This window comes from Protomyctophum bolini (genome assembly GCF_963924005.1).
Source record: "Protomyctophum bolini genome assembly, chromosome: 13".
Classification (NCBI taxonomy): Eukaryota; Metazoa; Chordata; class Actinopteri; order Myctophiformes; family Myctophidae; genus Protomyctophum; species Protomyctophum bolini.
The window spans coordinates 10,914,547-10,934,986 of NC_137874.1; the positions used below are offsets into that span (position 1 = coordinate 10,914,547).

At 41.2% G+C, this 20,440-nt stretch overlaps 1 protein-coding gene across 2 annotated transcripts in view; it reads right to left on the minus strand.

The window, feature by feature from the left end:
- Positions 1-12,515: 12,515 nt before the first annotated feature.
- Positions 12,516-20,440, minus strand: part of gabrb2b (gamma-aminobutyric acid type A receptor subunit beta2b) — a gene marked incomplete at both ends in the record, with an annotated part of 76,048 nt that continues 68,123 nt past the window's right edge. For both annotated transcript variants that reach the window (XM_080780859.1, XM_080780860.1), the window contains 4 exons: positions 12,516-12,863; positions 13,998-14,138; positions 16,198-16,442; positions 20,168-20,320. In XM_080780859.1, coding sequence (XP_080636985.1) covers positions 12,516-12,863; positions 13,998-14,138; positions 16,198-16,442; positions 20,168-20,320 — 887 coding nt within the window. The remainder of the gene's footprint in view (positions 12,864-13,997; positions 14,139-16,197; positions 16,443-20,167; positions 20,321-20,440) is intronic.

A 20,440-nucleotide genomic window follows, 5' to 3' on the forward strand; every position in this document is an offset into this window, starting at 1 on the left:
AAATGTAGTGGTGGGGAATAGGGGGGGGGGGGGGGGGGGGGATATCGAAAGCAAAGAAATGGATTTCCCCTCCATCCACCCCAGCAAATCAAACCCTATTATCATTTCATTCCAATAGTGTGTGTGTGTGTGTGTGTGTGTGTGTGTGTGTGCGTGTGTGTGTGTGTGTGTGTGTGTGTGTGTGTGAGAGATACAAATTAGAAGTAATGCTGATGTGCTCAGTTTCATTATTACAAACCAGAGTGTTAATTTAACTCTGAAAGTTATGAGTCTCACGAGTCATTTGTATGTAGACTACTTTCAGAATGACATTTACACTCCAGACAGGACTGTACATGAAAAATAATGCTCACTGAGGAAAACAATAGGGTCAAGCATAAGAATATAAATATATATATTTATATATATATATAAATATAGGTATAGCCTAGTCAAACAACCTTTTAAGATTCACGATATAGGCGGTAACGTGAGGCTATAGTGCCAGTGAAATGCACGACATAAACAAAGAAGAGAGCCCTCATCCCGGCCGACCCGGAAGTGATTGCCCTCCATTGTCACGCCAGGCTCGCTCATGGCCATGATCAGCCGCCCGGGCTATTATTTTGCACGAGGAGATTTTGGATGTTCGATTACTACACACCATGGGAGCTATACAGCGTCGCAGTCCCGCCCCCTTTCATGACAACGAGAGACCCGGAAAATAATGCCCCGTTCATTTTCCTCATTGACTTTTCAAAACGTATTCATTTAAAGACGTTTACGCCACAGACAAAGCCAACTCGAGTTGTAACAAATCATGACAAACACAATGTTTTGGGCCGATCAAATCATTTGAAAGAAGAAGAAAAAGGCAGGTTACAACACTATTTGTTTTGTTTTTCTTCTTACAAATTATTTGATTTGCCCAAAACATTGATTGCCACCAGTTTGCACTTAAACCCAGTGAATAAACTTCACCGGGGTCTGCCTTGTTGTTTTAAACATAAATCTACTTTCAGCAAATGTCCCCTCTCAGAATACAGATGCTATAGGGTTCAAGTGGCTAAATGAATAGTCCAGATTCTTGGTGTTCTATTCCCCTGCTAGGTTGGTTCTGCTTAGGGAACATTGTTTGAATAGTGTGGCAGTGAATGTGGGAAGGACGTTCTGCTCGGAAACACCTCAGTGGCTTCTGGGGAAGGGTCATAGGTTAAACCAGTTGCCTTCCCAGTTCCCACCCCAGGGAGTGAACAAGAAACACAACAATCTATGGATGGAGTCCGAGCCTCACTGTTTGGGCCACAGAAATGTGGGCCAAAGCGCCTGCCCTTTTGCCCCAAAGTGCCCTTTCCCTCACAGAAAAAACATCCAGTCAATCTGCGTGACATGTTATTTAGACTTTAAAACAAGGAATTTGTTAAAGTAGTCTTGCATCCTCGATCCACACTTGTAAAGGGGTTATGATTATTATAATTGAAAGCTGAAGATGAGCATAGCCTCCTTCTCCCAAGAGAAATAAAACAGGTGTGCAGGGGAATTAAAATAAACAGGGCCGTTTCTCAAAATGTGTTTCAAACCATCATAATCAACAGACACAAATCTCACAGGTGCCTTGCAGTTGAATGAGGTGCAACTTATTATGTTTGAGTGGTTTAATTTGTATGTGACAGCCATCTATGGCTTAGTGAAGGCATGCATGCTGTGCCAGCTGTCTGAATCCTCTGCCAACATCCTTCAATGTGTTTGGACTAGGGAAGAAGATGATCTTGCATCTGCAAATCTCCCTGGCAATCCTATGGACAACTCCAAAAAACGATTGACTTTGGTACACAGCAAAAAAAACCTGCCGTCACCTGATAAGACATCACATCCCATATGGGCCCACCACAAAACACAGAATACGGACCTCTAAATGATGATGTCTCCAGCCACGAGCCTCTCCTGGTGAAAAATGCTTAGAAAACTGTTGAAATGCTGAAGTCATTCTTCACATCTGTGTACATGGCTATTCAGCCGGACATATTGGGTGGTGTGCAGAATTTAGAAACTCCAAATAAATAATTAATTTATTGAAAAGGATTCAATGGCAAACCTCTACAAATCAGAGATCAGATATTTTTTTCACTATACTGTTTTGACATTATTAAATGATGTTTTGGCAATTACCACTCTGTAAGGCAAGAGTCTGAAAGATGTTCAATAATCAAGCGAAACAGGCAGCCAGTCCCTTAAGTAAAAAAAAAAAAAGGAGGAATAAAAAGATAAGCTGTCCCAGACAATTATTTAAATCATAACAAGCTGTTTCAGCCACTTGCATTCAAGAAGCACTTAGTGTACACTCCATCTACATACTGTACAGTCAAAGTGGCTTTGAATATGGGCTCTATTATGGAGGATTCTTCTCAGACTCCTTCAGTGGTTAATGGATCAGTGTACGAAGCACTAAAGAACGCTGACCACTTTGATATTGAAGTTTCTGATAAACACTAAAGTAAACGTAAGAATTCTTCTGAAAAGTAACCTGGCAGAAGTTGACATTTTGTCTGATGAAGATGTGGGTAAACATGATTTTTACCTGCAGTGACTGCCAAGGCTTTAACATTTGAACAAGTTGTGAATATTTAAATTGGTGAAGTCAATTATAAATGACACAGCATAAACAATTTGAATTGTGATGAAACAAATACATTGGAACTGGAACACAGTGTAAATCAAAGCCGATATGCAAGGGAACGACGTATATGGCACCTGTGCTGTTCAGGAAGAAAACTGAAATGGTTGATCTGAGGTGTTGTAAGATTTAATGAGCTTCAAGGATGAATAACTTCTCTCACCTTAAGCTAATGTCACAGCGAGAGCGAGAAGCAACCCTGAGAGCTATACGTACGCTCAAATTGGGGTAGATGTCAAGGGCATTTCCCTGATATGTATGAAGCATCTCAGATGGCGATGAGACGTGTGTGGAGAAAGGCTCTGACAGCACCCTTAACCTCCAGCACCAGATTCTCTGCATCAATGTCAATCAATTGTTTTCTCCAGTCTCTGGCATGCAGCATTCATCCAGTTTCCCCAGTGCACACTGCTTCTCATCATGCCATGAGAGTAGAGAAAACCATACCTGTATGGCTTATATAAGAAAACCTCTCTTCCACTGCAACCAGAGTTGTCTATAAAGGGACAGGGAAAGACTTTTTGAAGCACTTCTCTGCCGTTGACACAGTTTGTTCTCTTCCTTCGTACTCAAACTGTCTAATTCTGTTTTGCTGGCACCCTTCTGGCCAACTCATGTCCAACTTCAGTATTCTGCTACCTCTCTGGCATTTGTTTTGGCAGAGGTGAGACCATTCTAACGATATTCCTGCAGGTATTCTGACACTATTCTGACACTCTGACCCACGGTATATTTTCTCAGTGTCACGAGTCACGGCTGAAACATTTGGGCCCTGCAGGAACTTGCTCACTTAGTTGATCTGGAACACAACACAACACATCGCACCGTATGGTCCTATAATCACAAAAGGCTGGCAGATGCTGAAACAACATCTGCCTCCAGTTGTCGCGCCACACGTTCCTTATTAAGTATGGCTTTTGCCTCTATTCTCCACAGAGAATAGATACACTTTGCATCCTCAGGCCAACGCCTAGCTATAGGTGCCCAGGATGCAAAAGCTTGATTGCCAGAGGTAATGCGTGGGCGGAACAACCAAGAGGGCCCTGTCGAAGGCTGCAGGCTGTGCTCAGGCGAGAACAGGATATCTAAAATGTAATTATAAGAGCGTGGCCTAGCAAGGCTTTAAAGGTAATACAATCATAAAAGCCAAACTCCCTGGCAATGTGTGAAGAGAAACTAGTGGTCATGTTTCATAGAATGACTTCTATAGCAGCTGACTTTTGCACCAGTTGGAGCCGTTTTACTGTACCAATTAACCCATTCTGGACGGAAACCCCTTTTGGTGTTTTAAGCATTATGTTATACTTTAGCATCGTGAAAATGTGGCACAAATCTTTGAATATATATACTTTCAGAGCGAACATTTTTAACTCAAATCTTTGCTTCTTAAGGGACGGTCCCTGGTGTTACTGGAATAAAACTGTAGTTTTGCAACAACTTTATTGTCGGCACGACGCCAGACCCAACACAACACCTGACTTGCAGTATAACAACATCCGGTTTGTATACACCGGTCTTCCCTTAAAGTCACAGTGCATCACATAACACATACACTCAGTAGAAGTAGTAAGCAGGGAACAACATTAACTTAACACCTGGAACAACATATTTTCAGATGGGGGTCAGCAGCCAAATACAGATAATTCTGGGAGTCCTTAACATGAAATAGTTTGAGCACCACTGACATAGAAACATGGGTTTTGCAGAAAACTGTCATGATTTAGAAGACATTTTGTAGAATCGTCCTCAGGTCAAGTGCAGGGAGTTACAGTTTTCTAAGACTGGTTTACAGCCAAGGTGCCCAGACAGCTACGCCAGCCTCCCGCGCGGCCTCCTGGCTATTTTTAAACACTCTGCAAACCTTTGACGAGACCCCTTGTTCAAGCCAGAGATCACCACGTAATGTTTCCGTCAAACCAACAATTCCCCATTTGACCTTTACAACGGTACATTTCTTTCAAAACCCACCTTTACCATAAGTCATCTTTGCTGTGCTAAATACAGAAAGTGACAGTGGATGTCAGCAGTAAGAGTTGCCTGTCACCATGAGCCTGAACCCCATTAGCAGGTGCCTGGAGAACTCTAACAGAGTATCAACAGAACGTCTACAAACACTGATTAGATGCAGAGGCAATCATTTCAGAAAAAGTGGTGGCAAAAAAAAAAAAACATAACACTTACATAACACATTACGACCTATTTAAAAGATAGCAAAATTAGCCTGTGTATGAGTTCACAATTATGCAACACATTCCCAAAATAGGTATGGTTGCAGACAAGAAAACGCTTATAATGTGTCAAATGTCACACAGTCTTTTAGGTTGAAAGCCTACATTAGACGGTGGCAATTGCTGTCCCCATCAGACCCATGGTACCCTAAACGAAATGATATCCCGAATTAGATGTAAGGAAGGCACAGCGGAAGGACAGGAACAGTGGAAGGTACAGTACTAGGAAGAAAGGGAAGGAGGAAGTAAAATAAATAATGGACTCCCAGATGAAGAACTTTTAGGTTCTCTCTGCTCAGATTCACAATGATTAAGAATATCACAAATATCTATATCGAGAAAGAAAGAAAGAAAGATGTGTCCTCTCTACTTCTGGCATTTAGCTTAAATGCGCATGCTGAACTTCCTGCCCCTATGCTTCTGTCCAATGCACTTTCATTTGCCCTCATGAAATAAAAAATAATTAGATTAAGTAGCTGGCTACAGCATTTTCCTTTATGATGGGCACTATACTCTGTCTTAGAGGTTTTTCAACCTCTATAACTTTAGTTTAGTGTAACTAAGCTCAAGTACACATTTTAGGTAGGCCTACTTGTTTGTTGGTTTTTACTTTTCTTCAGTGTTTCCATTCCACTGCATCTCAGAGGTAAATATATTGTAGTTTTCATACTTTGGCTATTTTCATCACAAATGTCATTCCGAACAATCACTTTTGGTGTCTTCACTTTTCTATCATCAATTTCTACGAGGCAGCCAATCAGGACGATAGGTTGTCAGTACAGCCAATGAGAAACATAGGTCTCAACTACAGCAACTGGGCGTGAAAGCACCGCAGTGACCAGCTGTGCTTACACAGCAGCTGGTAAAAAGACTATACCTGAAACGTTATTTTATTCATTCTTTTTTAATTATCCCCATAGAGAAAGATCAAAAAGCTATACAGATGAGCAGTAAAGGGTACCATGTGTTGCTCTGTGATTCACTTAACATTTTCAGAGAGATGGGAGTCAGATACGTCTCCACCCCTGATGGAAAGCAACACATGGTGCATGCATCTGAAAGGCTGCTTTGATCTGAATTCCTGCAGGGAAACGGACACACCTTTGGTGGATGTATTAACATAATCAGAATACATTTTATTCACACACAGACACACACAAACAGGCGAGTGAGCGAGCATCCGCGTCCGTGTGTGTGTGTGTGTGTGTGTGTGTGAGATTATCCACCTGTTCCATGAGCCTTTGGTTGTGTGTTCACAGTGTTGCCAGATTTAGCAAGAGAACCAAGTGAAAACAAGCACAATCTACAAGAGCTCACAGTGACTGAAACAGCTGAGCCAAGGAAGGAACTCAATTCCAGAATGAGTAGGACTAGCCAATCACTCACTGCGACTAGCCAATTTGTTCGGCAGAAGCCGTGCAACTATTGCCTTGTCGTTGATAGTCTGTGCATGTAAAAAGAACATCAGGGAACGACAGTTTTCTACCTCTGGTCTGCTTTGAGGCAGGATTCCAGAGAAGAAGGGAAGATATAACCTATTAACCTCATTGTCAGCTCTGTAGCAGACTGTGTTCTTCTGGATCGGAGTAGTGAAGAAACACAGGGAAGGTTGCCATATACTATTATATTGCCGTAGTCCTAATTTAGGTCCTGCACACCTATGACTCGCACACATCTGCACGTTCTGTACAGTAGAGAAGGTGTTACTGCTTCAGACTCTAACATATCTATCTGTGTGTACAGTATGTAAGCATTCCACACTGTACATAACAAAATAAACTATCATCAAATCACATTAAATTCCGTGAAGGTATAGTCTGTAACTACAGGTCCATTTGGTTCCAACTCTCAGAGTTAAGGGGGTCCTAAAAGTTTAAAAGATCTGTACTGGACTCTGAAGTTCATAGTAAGTTGATCAGTTTCATACATATTCTGAAGAAAATTTGGACACAAATAACTTTTGCTACAGGCAAATGTTATTTGCACACATTTGTCTGTGTACGGTCATATTGATGACCACTGAATGTAGAAGGATGCAATAAGAACTTCTCAAGCCATTTCACTTCCCTGCATTAAGTTTCCTATACATTACGTAAAATAATGATCAATTTGCGGTTTAAGTTGACGTTGTCTAGTCTTTCTCAATTTCTCTGAAGCACGGCTGGCAACCTTTCTTTATTAGTGTACAATATTAGCTCATAGTCGAAGTCAGGCTTTTGGTGTGACTCATTTGGAAATTAAGTTGTTGGATTTTTACTGTGTGTTATGTTCTGTGTTGAACTTTTAACTAGAACAATAATGCTCTTCTCCATTCTCTCTGCCTCCTCTCAACAAATCAATTGGGCTTGCTATACTATACAGAGAACACATCAAGCCATGCACATGTTTAGAACTATATACAATATTTATTGACAACATACTCATCTCCATATTTTTTCAATGTAGTAAAGACAGACTTTATTCTTGGGTTTATATTTAGGAAGGTACAGCTCTGGTTTCTCTGGGAATGTTCTAGTGAGTGGCACATACAGAAGATAGGTAAAGGTGTTGTGGGGGGAAGAGGATAGATCCTGCTCGGCCCGGAGTGAAGTCCAGGGCAGCAGGAGGCTATTGCTTAATTTATACTCTGTTGTAAGACGATGTCGCACGACAGAAATAGCTGATCCACAAGCTCACAATGCACCGCAACGATGTGCGTTGTAAGCTTGTAGATGAGCTATATCTCGCGCACGTTATCAGCATACAATGAAGTATAAATCGAGCTTAAGGCTTCTTTAGTGAGTGTGTGCAAACATACACTGGAACCAGGAGGTGTCATTTAGGCTTTCTTATGTCGTTAAACTCCATCCGTATATTTTGCCCTAGACGAGCACTATTTTGTTTTACTGCTGCCGGGCAAAAAACCTTGGATTTCCAAAATATCAACTGTTAGCCAATTCGACAAACCACTGGTTTGTCAAATCTCTATCTTTTAAGGCAGTGGTTCTCAAAGTTCCCAGGCGTCCTTGAAGGGGTTTCAGGGGGTCCCCATAGCTAAATGTGTTAATACAGCATAAACACACAGCTGCTGTTTGGAAATACCAAAATGTAAACTCAAAACACATGGCATCGTGAGCTTGTACAACACAAGTCTGTATGGGGTCCCTGGCATAAAAATATTTTCCGATGGGGGGGGGGGGGGGGGGGGGGGGGGGGGGGGGGGGTCTCCCAAATCAGTATTAGTTTGTGGATCCCCGACTTGAAAATGTTTGAGAACCACTGCATTAAGGCGGAGTGATGCAACCGACGACCCAATGCCATCCGACTTGCTTAGACAGTTATAATCTACTTTGAAATGATACAAAATAGCCTACTTGATATTGGAAATCTAGTCCACATGATCCGCATTGGGAAAGGTAAATACTGTAGTTGATGTTCTTCCTTTTCTTTCAAGAAACGTCAACATTCACCCGTGTTTTCTCTATACCGACCAGACTGTAAATTTGAACTCGGCCCACTGAGAATTGTGTGAACGTTCTATATCGAGCAAATCTGTGAACTAGGTGCTAGTTTTTTTTTCTTTTTCTTTTACCAACAGTATTGTTGCTTTAGTACATAGGAGTATAGAAGTATAAAAATATCTGACAGAAATAAAGTGGTGAGGTACAAACACAAAGTGAAGGGCCTTGTTTTATGAAATACAACTTTTTTTCTGCCAGTTTGAGTAGCCTCGGAAACCCAGACGTTTGATGCGTTTCTGAAACACAACTACTGGCCGACATACATACAGTATACTCTCTCCGACTCAAACACACTACATAATACAGTATAATCATAATAACAATAACAATAATAATAATCATAATAATCATACTTATAATAATCATAACATACTGCAAATGTAGAAATGAACAACAGTTAATATAGTAGCATTACTGGGCAGTGATTGAGATTGGTCTATTGGCAGCATGGGTGTTATTGTATTTGGAAATCATTTAAAGCAAATCAAGGTTTAGTCGCCGTCGTACCCCAACCCCTACTAATCCAAGTTCAAATATTCCCATGAACGATTTCCAAGTACTTCCTAAATTACAATTCTGGTTTTGTTAGAGTGACTCATGCTAACCTGAGATGGGAGTAATTCCTTCATTCCTGCTCTCTGTTACAGTAGATGCATTATCAGTCTCTTTTTCAAATCACTTGTGAAAGAAAGTGTGTGTGTGTGTGTGTGTGTGTGTGTGCGTGTGTAAATGTAGCTCAGATTGTGTCATTTAGCTGATCATTGGTAACAGAAATGCTTATATTTTACTGACACATTATATTGACAGCTTATATTAATAACTACATTCTTTATAACATTTTATAATTTGGCAAAAACAAAAGATGTGGTTAGACGACGGTATGTATAGAGCAAAATAAAAAATAATATATTTTCTGTAGGTGATCACGCTTTCTTTATAAAATATGTACATTATTTGCTTTACAACATCTTCAACCATGACATTGATTTGCATTCCCTTTACATAAATGACTTGGAAATGTCCTTGTATGTTTTCATTAGAAATCTCTGGTATTTATCTACAAAGCTGCTATTCTCCAATTAATGATTAAGACACTATTTCATATAAACCTGGGTTCAACCAGTTTTGGGATGTGTTATGAGACCGACTCTAAATAAGAGTCCGACGCATCCCTATCGGTAGAAAACCTTAAAATGTTACAATAGGCCTAACAATATATTTTTTTAAGAGTCTGGAATGTTGCTAGCTAGGGTGTAGCTGTGTGACTAACAAACTGAAAGAATGTCAGTGATGACATCTGTTAAAATAATAACGTGCACTACTAATTTGTTAGTTTGTGCAGTTTGCTATTAATATCGATCAACACATTCTTGTAGAAGCTGATGTTGGTTTGCTTTACGATGAGTAAAGTAACACAGTTAACTGTGTTAACTGTGATATCCGTGTCAGGTGTTGAAAAGAGTATGTGCTGGAAGCTGAGTTGAGTTATAATCATATGTGGAGCAAATGCAACAGTTTGGTTTGTTTAATCATAGCAGATGTGAGTGAATGTGATGATAGTTGTACTGTGACCGTTACAGAATGGCAGCAGGAAACAAAGTAGCTAATAACGTGTACTATATGAGGATCAAACAATAAGCAAAATCTCAATTGATTTGTTTATACTAAATTCGTATTTAAATTATGAATGAATACATTGTCATAGATCCAATAGAAAACCGAATTCATACTGTAGTTTATATTTGGTTTAAGGAGACTATGAATGAATAAATTGTTCCTTTGAGACAATTAGAGCATGCATATGCAATTGGAGATGGCATGGCTACATTTAAAGTATTTTAAGTACAATGGAAATACAAATATTTACGAGTGAGTGTTACTCTTTTGAAATGGCTGATAATGACTAATCTGCTATGATAAATCACTATTGTTTTAGGTAGGAAGCATGTGAGACAAGGCTACGGTTATAATTGTCATTTCAATGCAATTCTGTAAGATCTGTCAAAACGTAAAATCCCAAGAAACACATTGGGCATTATTAATTTTCATTATTATTCAACGGAAGACACATTACTTCTCTTCTCTCTCTTCCTTTCCATGTCACATGAATAATTCCAACATTTTCCATGTTGCCATGATGAAGCTGTGACTTTTTCTTTGTTGTGCCCACAGGTCATGCTTGTGGTTAAAATAGCAAGTGTAACCATAGCCATGTTTAATCATGCTCATTCACAGGCAGACTCCATAAGGAACGCACAGGCCAAGGGCTCACCAGCACCAAGTATTAGAGCAATGACCATAGAGCCACTATGGCTTTCAAGAACTTATGTGCAACTTGTGTGCAAATTTTTATATAAAATCTACCTATCGTATAGTAGTTAAAGGCAGAGCATCATGATCATGTTCTCAGCTGTGAAAACTGTCATTTTGGGATGCCAACCCGACTGTAATTTGTAATAGCAGGACAAACAATATAGGACTATATATACTGGCTATCGCTAATTATTATATATAAGAATTGCAATAATCTGGCAGGAGAAGAATATATATGACCAACAAAAAGGAACATGTCATCTGGCATAAAAAGATGACACTTTGTCAGTAGATATAAGAAATATTGTGCTTTTTCATGCACTCTGGTCTTTTCTGTGGATCAAAAACAGGCTTTTCCTTCCATAATTAATACATTACATTAATATTCATTGGGACCTATTTTAAATAACAATTGATATCCAAAGTCAGAGCTGACATAAACGTTACGGGTTACATTATCAATATTTATAAAATCTTAGACAGAGGATATTTATATGTACAGTGGCTCAAGGAATGAGGCAATTCATTTCTTTCACATTGATAAGTGCTGGCGCAATGGGTTAGTCCTTAAAAAACAATATAGGTACCGTACAACAATGTGTCACGTATATGCTTAGTAATTATTTCCTATATGAAGTAACTTTCTATACTATATATATATATTTATATAATGTATTCTATATAACAATTCGACACAGTGGACAGGATCACCCTTCTAGAAGGGTAGATGACTAAACCGATGCAAACATTGGTTTGTTTTATAGTCATCTCTTGGCTTTTCTGTATTGAGGCAATTAATTTGCTGACCATCAATGGTCTTGAAGCCTTGAATGCTAGTTGCACCTACACCTGGAATGTTTAGAATGGTCTTAGTTTGTTACCTAATTTCATCATAAAAACAATTCAAAATGCTTTATGGAATTGAGTTAAATGTTAGAAATAAATGATGCAGTGTCTTCATTATAAGTAGAAAACAATGTTTGCGTTTCACAATGATTTAACTTTACACAGCATTGTAAAATGCAAAACAGCTTCAGAATATCAAGAAGAAAACAATTCTAATATAGATTCTTTTCTGTCTTAAATAATTTATCTTAGAAAAAAAGAAAAAAAAAACATCAAATATTGTTGTACTTGTATTCTCATGTGTTGATAAAAAATATTGGATTATCTAAAACCAATATCTATGTAATTTATTCCTTACTAAGATTTTGGCAACAGATTCTATTTTCTGTAGAGTTAGCAAAATAAAAAACATAAAAATATATGCAAACAAACATTGTAAAATGGCAAAATACACAATTCACAAAATAATCAGTGTAAAATTATAAACGGTTACTCAGAAACAGGCACCATGTATATGTTTTGAATCTCTCCTATAAGGTTTCTATGTGTTAGCCAGCAATTGTGGTGTTCCAACTTAACCCCTCGAACCCCAGCATGCCCATTCTGGGGGGGGGGGGGGGGGGGGGGGGAAGCCCCATATAGTTGAGGGGAGTCCCTCAGGGCTCTGTACTAGTGTTTCGTCTGTTTTCTGTTATGGTGTGGGGAAAGCGTTAGCTGAAAATAGCCACTCGACAAGCTAACAAGGCGATGCAATGCGGCGGGTTGTGAGCTTGTTGATCTGCCGTTTTGGTGGGGTTTAAGTGGTTAAGGTGGATCCAGTCCTGACATTGATATAGTAAATACGTCTCGTCTTGCAAGATCGCACACAAACAAAACAAACCAGATACAAAATGGAAACAAACAACATTTTCTTGTTTTTGTTTTTTGCCCTCATGAAGTTAACACCCCCCCCCCCCCCCCCCACTCCACCCTTCCCTAATTAACGTAATAAAGCCAATACACGACGTTGAAGAAGGAGAAGACAGTGGGGAAGATGATCCTCGACCACTTGTCAATAGAGTTCACGTCGGCCAAGTCGGGGATGTTGACTTTGAGCTGCGAGGCGTGCCTCCGTAGCCGGCCCTTCTTCTGGGTGACGTGGCGCTCCAGCGCATTGCGCCCAAAGTTGTGCCTCGCCAGCCCCGCCTTGCGATACTGCAGGGCGGAGCTGTCGTACGTCAGCATGGTGTTCCGCGGGTCGTTGAGGCCGAGGGCCAGCTCTGATGGCCCCATGTCGTTCTTAATGTCCAGGGTGCCCAGGAGGATGTTCTCATGCGAGTCCATCTGCCGGTGCAAAATCAACTCATTTATTCATACTCTAATTGCCCGGGGTTATTTAATCCATTAAATGATAGTGCCCAATCGGTTTATAGCAACGGAGCACTTTTACCGACGGACCGGATGTTGTTCCGGATGTGGCTGTAGCAGCTAGATGTAGCCAAAACACTCTAAAGGATGTGGCTGTAGCAGCTAGATGTAGCCAAAACACTCTAAAGGATGTGGCTGTAGCAGCTAGATGTAGCCAAAACACTCTAAAGGATGTGGCTGTAGCAGCTACGTAGATGTAGCCAAAACACTCTAAAGGATGTGGCTGTAGCAGCTAAATGTAGCCAAACCACTCTCGTTGCGATCGACAACAATGGGAGGTAAGATAAAATCGAGCGCGACTAGCGACTGGACAGCGGGGGCTCGTCTAACACGATCTTTTCTTAGAATTGGACGGGATGATTTAGACCGCGAGTCATTAACGTTTTAATATTTTCGTTGCCGTCGGCTAAACAGGGGGGGGAACGTTTACGATGACGTCTCACTGTTGCGCAACATCGAGGATTGCTGTGGAGCGATGCGATCCGTTTTCATATCAATAAACTTCGTCTTTTGGATAAAACTTCGTCTTGGGCGCTGGGTGTTACTGATAGAAAGGACGGTGAACTTCGTCCTGGGCGATTGGGATGTTAACAAACTGGAGCACAGTCGTCACTGAAGTGGGGCTTGGCACGTGCACTGTGTAATCTATGAACAAGACTACAAAGTCGGTTTTAAGACCAGAAGACACTGAAATAAAAAGGGACAGAAATTGCAGCTGGCAAAGACAGAATTGTGTCTTTGCTACAGTGAAAACTGTATTGCCAATCATAGACAATATACCACTTATTGCAATCCAATACCACTGTATTTGTATTTGATTTACGCCTGGCATTATTTATGTTTTATTTCAGATGGGTCATGGTCATGGTAATTAGAAAGGGCACGGGCGGAGGAGAGACGTTTGAGACAAGACCAGGGGTCGGATTCAAACCAGACTTCATCGGGCTTACGAGTTACGACTAAGGATTATGGTCCATGCACTAATTGGCTGAGCCATCAGGTACTCTGGAAAAGTGTTGTGTTTTCACTCTTTTGAGTTTCAACCAATACCTTGTTCTTTTGATCGCTTAATCCTAGTCCTGCATCATCCACAAAGATGGGCTCCCACATTGAGTCATGCCCATCGAGATCCCTCTGTTTCATTCTGGCATACAAAGAATCATCCCGCCCGACAACATTTCCCACCAGCCACTGTAAGCATACAAAATGTGTCATGGTTATTTGACGTTGCAAAGGGTAAAGGAATAGGGATGGGTTTGGAGAGCTGCAGTTATGAGTGCATTCAAAAGGTAATTGCTTCATCATCTCTGAGGGTATGGAGATTATGTTTTCACGCCGGCCTGTCTGTGTTTTCTGAGTTATTCTTGATCATAGCACAACTCACACTATACTGGAACTCGGGCAGGGACTATTCTAGATTAAAATTGCCCAATGGGTGGGTGGATGGGTGAGTCATTCAGTTGCCCCCCCCCCCCCCCACGTCAAATGCACATACAGTATATGGAGTCAAATGCAACATGCACGTTGCATGCAATGCATCATGATGTCAGACACAACATAAAACAAATTGATTGGGGACCCAGGCAGTCAAATGCACATGGAGATTTTCAACATGCATTGATGTCAGACAATATAAACCATCCAATCGTGAACTGATGTCAGACATAACCGAAACGGCAGGGCCCTGCACATACACGGAGATCGATCATGCGCCGATATGTGATATGAGACACAACTAACACATAGAATGCATGCTTTGAGGGCCACAAAAGGAGCTGAGAACAGGCAAGACCAGGCAAGTGACACTGACCATGCAGTGATGTGCCCAAAGCAGTCAGATCAACGTGCACTGATGTCAGACACAACATGAACTCCAAATAGAAGGATCGGTGTTGCAACATAGGTGAATGAACGCCAGTTTGTAAATGCACCCACAAAGCGCTTTCCCTTCTGACCATAATAGAGAGTGACAGAGACTTTACACAAGGATACAAAGCTATTCTACATCTGTAATCACTGGATAGGTGTCAATGGTAGCACAACAATTATGAGTACAGATTCAAAATCAATGGAAAATCATGGAAAACTGTCTAAGCATATAATCATAGTGAATCATAAATATAATGAAAAGAAAAATGACACAATTTGAATCAAAGCAACATTCATTAAAGGCCGTGTGTAAACAAAATCACAATAAGACTTTATATAAAATATAAAAATAAATTAAATACTGCTTCAATGTCTTTTTAATCATTGTTATTATCTTTTACAAATTATTTAAACATTTTACTGAACTCAGATTTTTGTTCCACTGCTCAGCTGCCTTGACTGAACTATATTTATATATATATATTATATATTTAATAGCTTCCTCCGTTACTGACTGCAACCCATGACTTATACATCTCTGGGTAGGTCACCCTGCCTGCCGGAGATATACTCCACCGAGCACACCTTTCTAGATGTATTTTGGCTAGGCTAGTATCCATCTATTATATATGATGGGAGAAAAGTAACTGCTAGTTCACCAATAACTGCTCAGAACTACGAGCTCATACTGTTTGTATTATGTATTCCATATACAGTAGGCATTCTGGCATTGTAATAATATTGCTCTCATGAGAGAAAACTCTGTTTTTCTACCACTTTTTCTTTCTATCGGTGTATAAGCCAGGGATTCTTTAAAAATAACGTATTTTTGCTGTCCATAATCCATCACTGTGCTATGATTCGGTGAGTGTCCTTGACTTTTTTTGAACTTATTTGGTTTAGCTCCAAAAGGAATTTAAAGTGGACTATGAGCGTAATACGCTAAGGCAATTGGCAGATAGAACTTTCTACCTCTCTTTCAGATGCCCGCGTGTCTCATCTGTATTTCAAACATGGGCTGTAAAAACGTATTACCCGCATACTGTTTTTCCTTGACACAGGAGGACAGTCACTAACTACTACCGTACTACATTTTACTTAAGACAGTTGTGCAACGAAAAGAAAAACCAGAACAACAAAGTTACTCAAGATGAATGTTGTACTGGGCAGTTTATGAAGAAATCCCCCTCGTTAAACCCTATGCAGTACTGTATTCATGAGAAGGAAGATGTTGCTGTCCTGTTTTTGTGTTTTTGTTTTATGTTTGTTTTTTGCCTCCTGTTTTTGTCTGTATTGTACTGTTATTGTCTGCTTCTTGTGACTTTATCCTTTTTGAAAATATATTTTTCAATAAAGTATTCAATCAATCAATGCTACCTACCTTGTTGGGATCCATCCTCAGCTTCTCGTTGTTGGCCAGCGCCGTCTTCTCGGCCGCCTTCTTCTGGCGCTGAGGGCCCCGTCCGAAGAAGATGTAGTTGACCAGCGCGTACTCCAGGAGAGCCAGGAACACGAAGACGAAGCAACCCATCAGGTACATGTCGATGGCCTTGACGTAGGGGATCTTGGGGAGCGTCTCTCTCAGGTGGGTGTTGATGGTGGTCATGGTCAGCACCGTAGTGATACCTGGTGGAGGGGGAAGAGACGGGCCACGTTCATTTCAAAATGGGTTAAGAGAGAGAGAGTTAGGATCTATATCGTTTTGGGATACTAACTGGCACGGAGATACAAAAAAAAGTTTTCCCCACTTTTTGCTCTATGTGTGCGTGTGTACAGAATTCAAACTGTAGCATTGATTATTGTCACGGACAGAAGTCATTCTTTCCCTTTGCATATATGCACCAGAGGGCACTCGCCTATTAGTTTGCATTGCATTCAGAACGCGCCCTTAATTAAAAAACAACTGCAGCATACATGTGGCTCTCGGCGAGCGGTGTCGCACTATTGACTGGCTGAATTTGAAGTTTGAACTACACTGTGTCAGAGAAGTAACAGATGGAAGCGCGCAAACTTTATCCCCAAACGATATCCCCCCCTCACCTCCGTGCTGGAAATAAAACATCTGGGTTTCCGAGGCTACATCCGTGCCGACGCAATGACTGTCCTGTTTCTGGTTAAGCTTTACGCGAGGGGCACATGAACCGCTCCGTCTCCGGTCAGTGCGGGTTGTCGTTTATTTGCATGGCTCAGAAAATAAGTAACAAACTAACATGAGAACGTTATCGAGTTGCTGGAGGAGGAGAAGGTTCACGTGGAAGGTAATGCAGATTGTATTCTGATGATGTGCCAAACTGCTGCTGGCTGCTGTGATGATAATAATAGACCTATGTGTTCTATATTGTCCTACCTGGATAACATCATCTTTTCATTTTGACATGAAATAATAATGGTGTTTGTTCTCTCTCTTTTCTCAGTGTTTTCAAATGGATTTTTAGGTTGATTTGCAGGTTGGTGCCTTGCATTGTTTCCTCCACGATCGATGAATGTGTGTGTGAATGGGTGAATAAAATACACAATTAAATCTATGTAAGTGTAAGTGCGCTACATAAATGCACCATTTACAACCTACTCATCAAAATGCAATAGAGGACATACAGTAGACAGTGCATTCAAATTCGTTTCCCCATGAAGAGTATTGCGGTGGCGTAACCGTCTGGGCACCCGACTGGTAATCCAGTCGCAGTGTGCCACGGGTTCGACTCCCGACACGGCCTTTACTGCATGTTTTCCCCCATCTCTCTCCCGTTTCCTGTCAGCCTACTGTCTGTCCCTTCAAAAAACCGCAAAAATAAAAAATAAAAATAAAAAAGGAAGAAGAGTATTATAATGATGAAGTTGTAACTTTGTTTCATTAGGAATGGGTCCTCTCTTCAATCTTTTCTGTTCTAAGTTAATGAGATGTTGACATTGCTGAGGAGTTATGAACAGTATATGACACTCCTGAATGTGAAAGCACCTGTGTGGTTCACACAATAATAATTCTCCACCTGATTAAGTCGGCCATGGCCAGTGTAATCCCTCAGTTTGCCCCGCGAGTTTAAACTCTGCATGCAACGTGGTGCACCTTAAGTGATTAAAGGATTTGAAATTCATATCTAAACCTTGGTCTATGCTCATTAGCAGCGAACCCCTGCAGAGAAAATGTGTTGCTCAAAACCTTCAAAAGCCTCAAGCTTGCATGCCCTCGGTGAGGGCAAGCCGAGGGGATAGTTACTGTCAGCCTGTCTCTGCAATTCGATACATTGACTTTGTAGTTACTCTGACTGACACCATACGAGCCCCCACTGACTATCGCAGGGCTGTCGAAGGCCTTGCTTCATGCTTCAAACTTTAATTAATCTGTAAAATGAAAACTGAGACGGAGTCCGTCACTGAAGTTGGCTGACTTCACAAATGTGCTAGTCATCAAACCTGCCTCATTACTGCATTTATTTTGCGTGCTTTATGTTTTATGAGATAAAAGTATGCCTTCTTGGCTACCCATAATAAGATTATATCATCCAAAAGCTGTATAAATGAATTCTACCAGTGGCTATAAATCAAGTCATGTTAAACCTCCTTCAAAATATGCTATATTGGTATAGCGGCATTCCAGTGTTTTGAATTCCAGCTTATTCAAAACAACTTATTTGTTTTACCTCAACAAATGTGAGCAATTGTTTGGTTAGAACATTAGAGTAGAATAATCTTTATTTGCCATTTGCACAAGTGCATATAGGACATTTTAGAGCTCAGCTCCCAGGGTCCAAAATAATACTATTATTATTATTATTATTATTATCGGTTTCTGTGACTTTGGAAAACTCATTTACACATGAAGGCAATACACACTCTCAAAAAGTTTGGTTTCAAACGAATCTTTGATGCATAGTTCTCCTATGCCACCTGCATAATTCTACTGGAAGGCAGAGGCGTACTGGGTGTACTGGAGCTGTCTGTGCAGTGTCTGAGCAAACAATGACTCAATTATTCCATGACTGCTACAGCCAACAGGCATCAATCTTCAAAACAGGATTCTACAACAGGTCGTTTCGAGGAAGCAATCTGATAGGTTGTAACGGCTTCTAGCCGTGGATCAAACCAGCACCATTCACCACCTAATCAAAACAAATAATTCAGCTGCTCTGTTTTCCCAGAGCGCTAGCAAACTCGGTGGCTAGGCTAGCTAGTTTCTTGGGACATTTGTGGTCGTAGTGACTACATCTGTCATTAAAAAAACATTTTTTCAGCGATTTTAACTGTTGTAGAATTGCAATATTACACTTGAGGGTGTGGTTTAACGTGATTATTGCCACGACAGTGATGCGGTAAGGAACGAGACGAAGTCGAGTTCCGCAAGCATCACTGAAGTGATGGTTAAACCACACCCTCTCGTGTTAAACCACACCCTCTCGTGTAATATTTCTTAATTCAACTTTCCCCAGCTGTGTCTGTGCCAGCTCAACAATGACAACAATGGGGTTGGCGGTGCACACTGCGGGGCACGCGATCGAGCCTCTGCAGAGAGGCCTTCCAATGCCTGAAACTGGGTCAAAACAACTCCTGTTTGGATCGGAGGTGACCCAGCATCTCCCAATATCGCTCCGTTCACCAACCCGGCCCACATTATGGAGCATTACTGCTATTACGGAGATGGAGAGGCCGGTGAAAGGGAGGAAAGGTAAGAATCTTCCTAAACACAGACCCATAATAACACAGACCTCACCCTAACCTCCCATGGGGCAGCACACCTAAACCTAACCTTGACCCATGTCTAACCAATGACTAGTCTAAACTAAGTATGCACCCCACAGCCTACTCCATGCAGTTCTTAGGTAATCGAGGATGACCCGGCTGTGGGCTGGAGTGTGGGCTAAATGCCCGGTGTATGAATGTGTGTGTGAATGGGTGAATGTAATGCACAGTCTACATAAAGCGCCTTGGATAAAGGCGCTATATTTACCATTTACCACAAGCTCTTTTCTTTTGTTATAACCACACACACTCTTAAGGAAACTAGGGGTCATGTAGTTTTGTTGAAAATGTCCTTTTTGTTTTTAACCTCAATCCCTGCACTACTCTCACTGTTGGCCTGTAGAGGCTGTATGGTGTGTAGACAACCACATCTCCGATATACAGAGTCCCGCCAGCTGCCTCTCTTCAGTGGCAGCCGACAGTGAGGAATTTCATAGGGAGAGTGTAATGCACTCGCACGTTCCTTTCCCAGTCCTGAAAAGCAGGGACAATTTGAAGTGGAAGTGCTCAGAGGCGGCCGCGAGCGCTCCTGAATCATTGAAAACGGATGCCTCGTGGACGCATTGCCTTAAGTGTGCTTTTGACCACATGCTCCAAAATGTACCGGAGAACCTCACCTAGAGCCACCCTCGCGGCGGATGCATCGTAGTTGATCCAGAAGGAGACCCAGGAGAGGATGGTGATCAGGATGGAAGGCATGTAGGTCTGCAGGATGAAGTAGCCGATGTTCCTCTTCAGCTTGAAACTCAGGGACAGACGAGGGTAGGAGCCTAGCGAAGGAAGAGGAGAGGAGAGGAGAGGAGGGAGCGGTGTAACACGAGGGGGGCGGAGGGAAAGGGAGAGAGAGCAAGAGAGCAAATAGAATCACCGTTAGATGAAAGAATATTTCC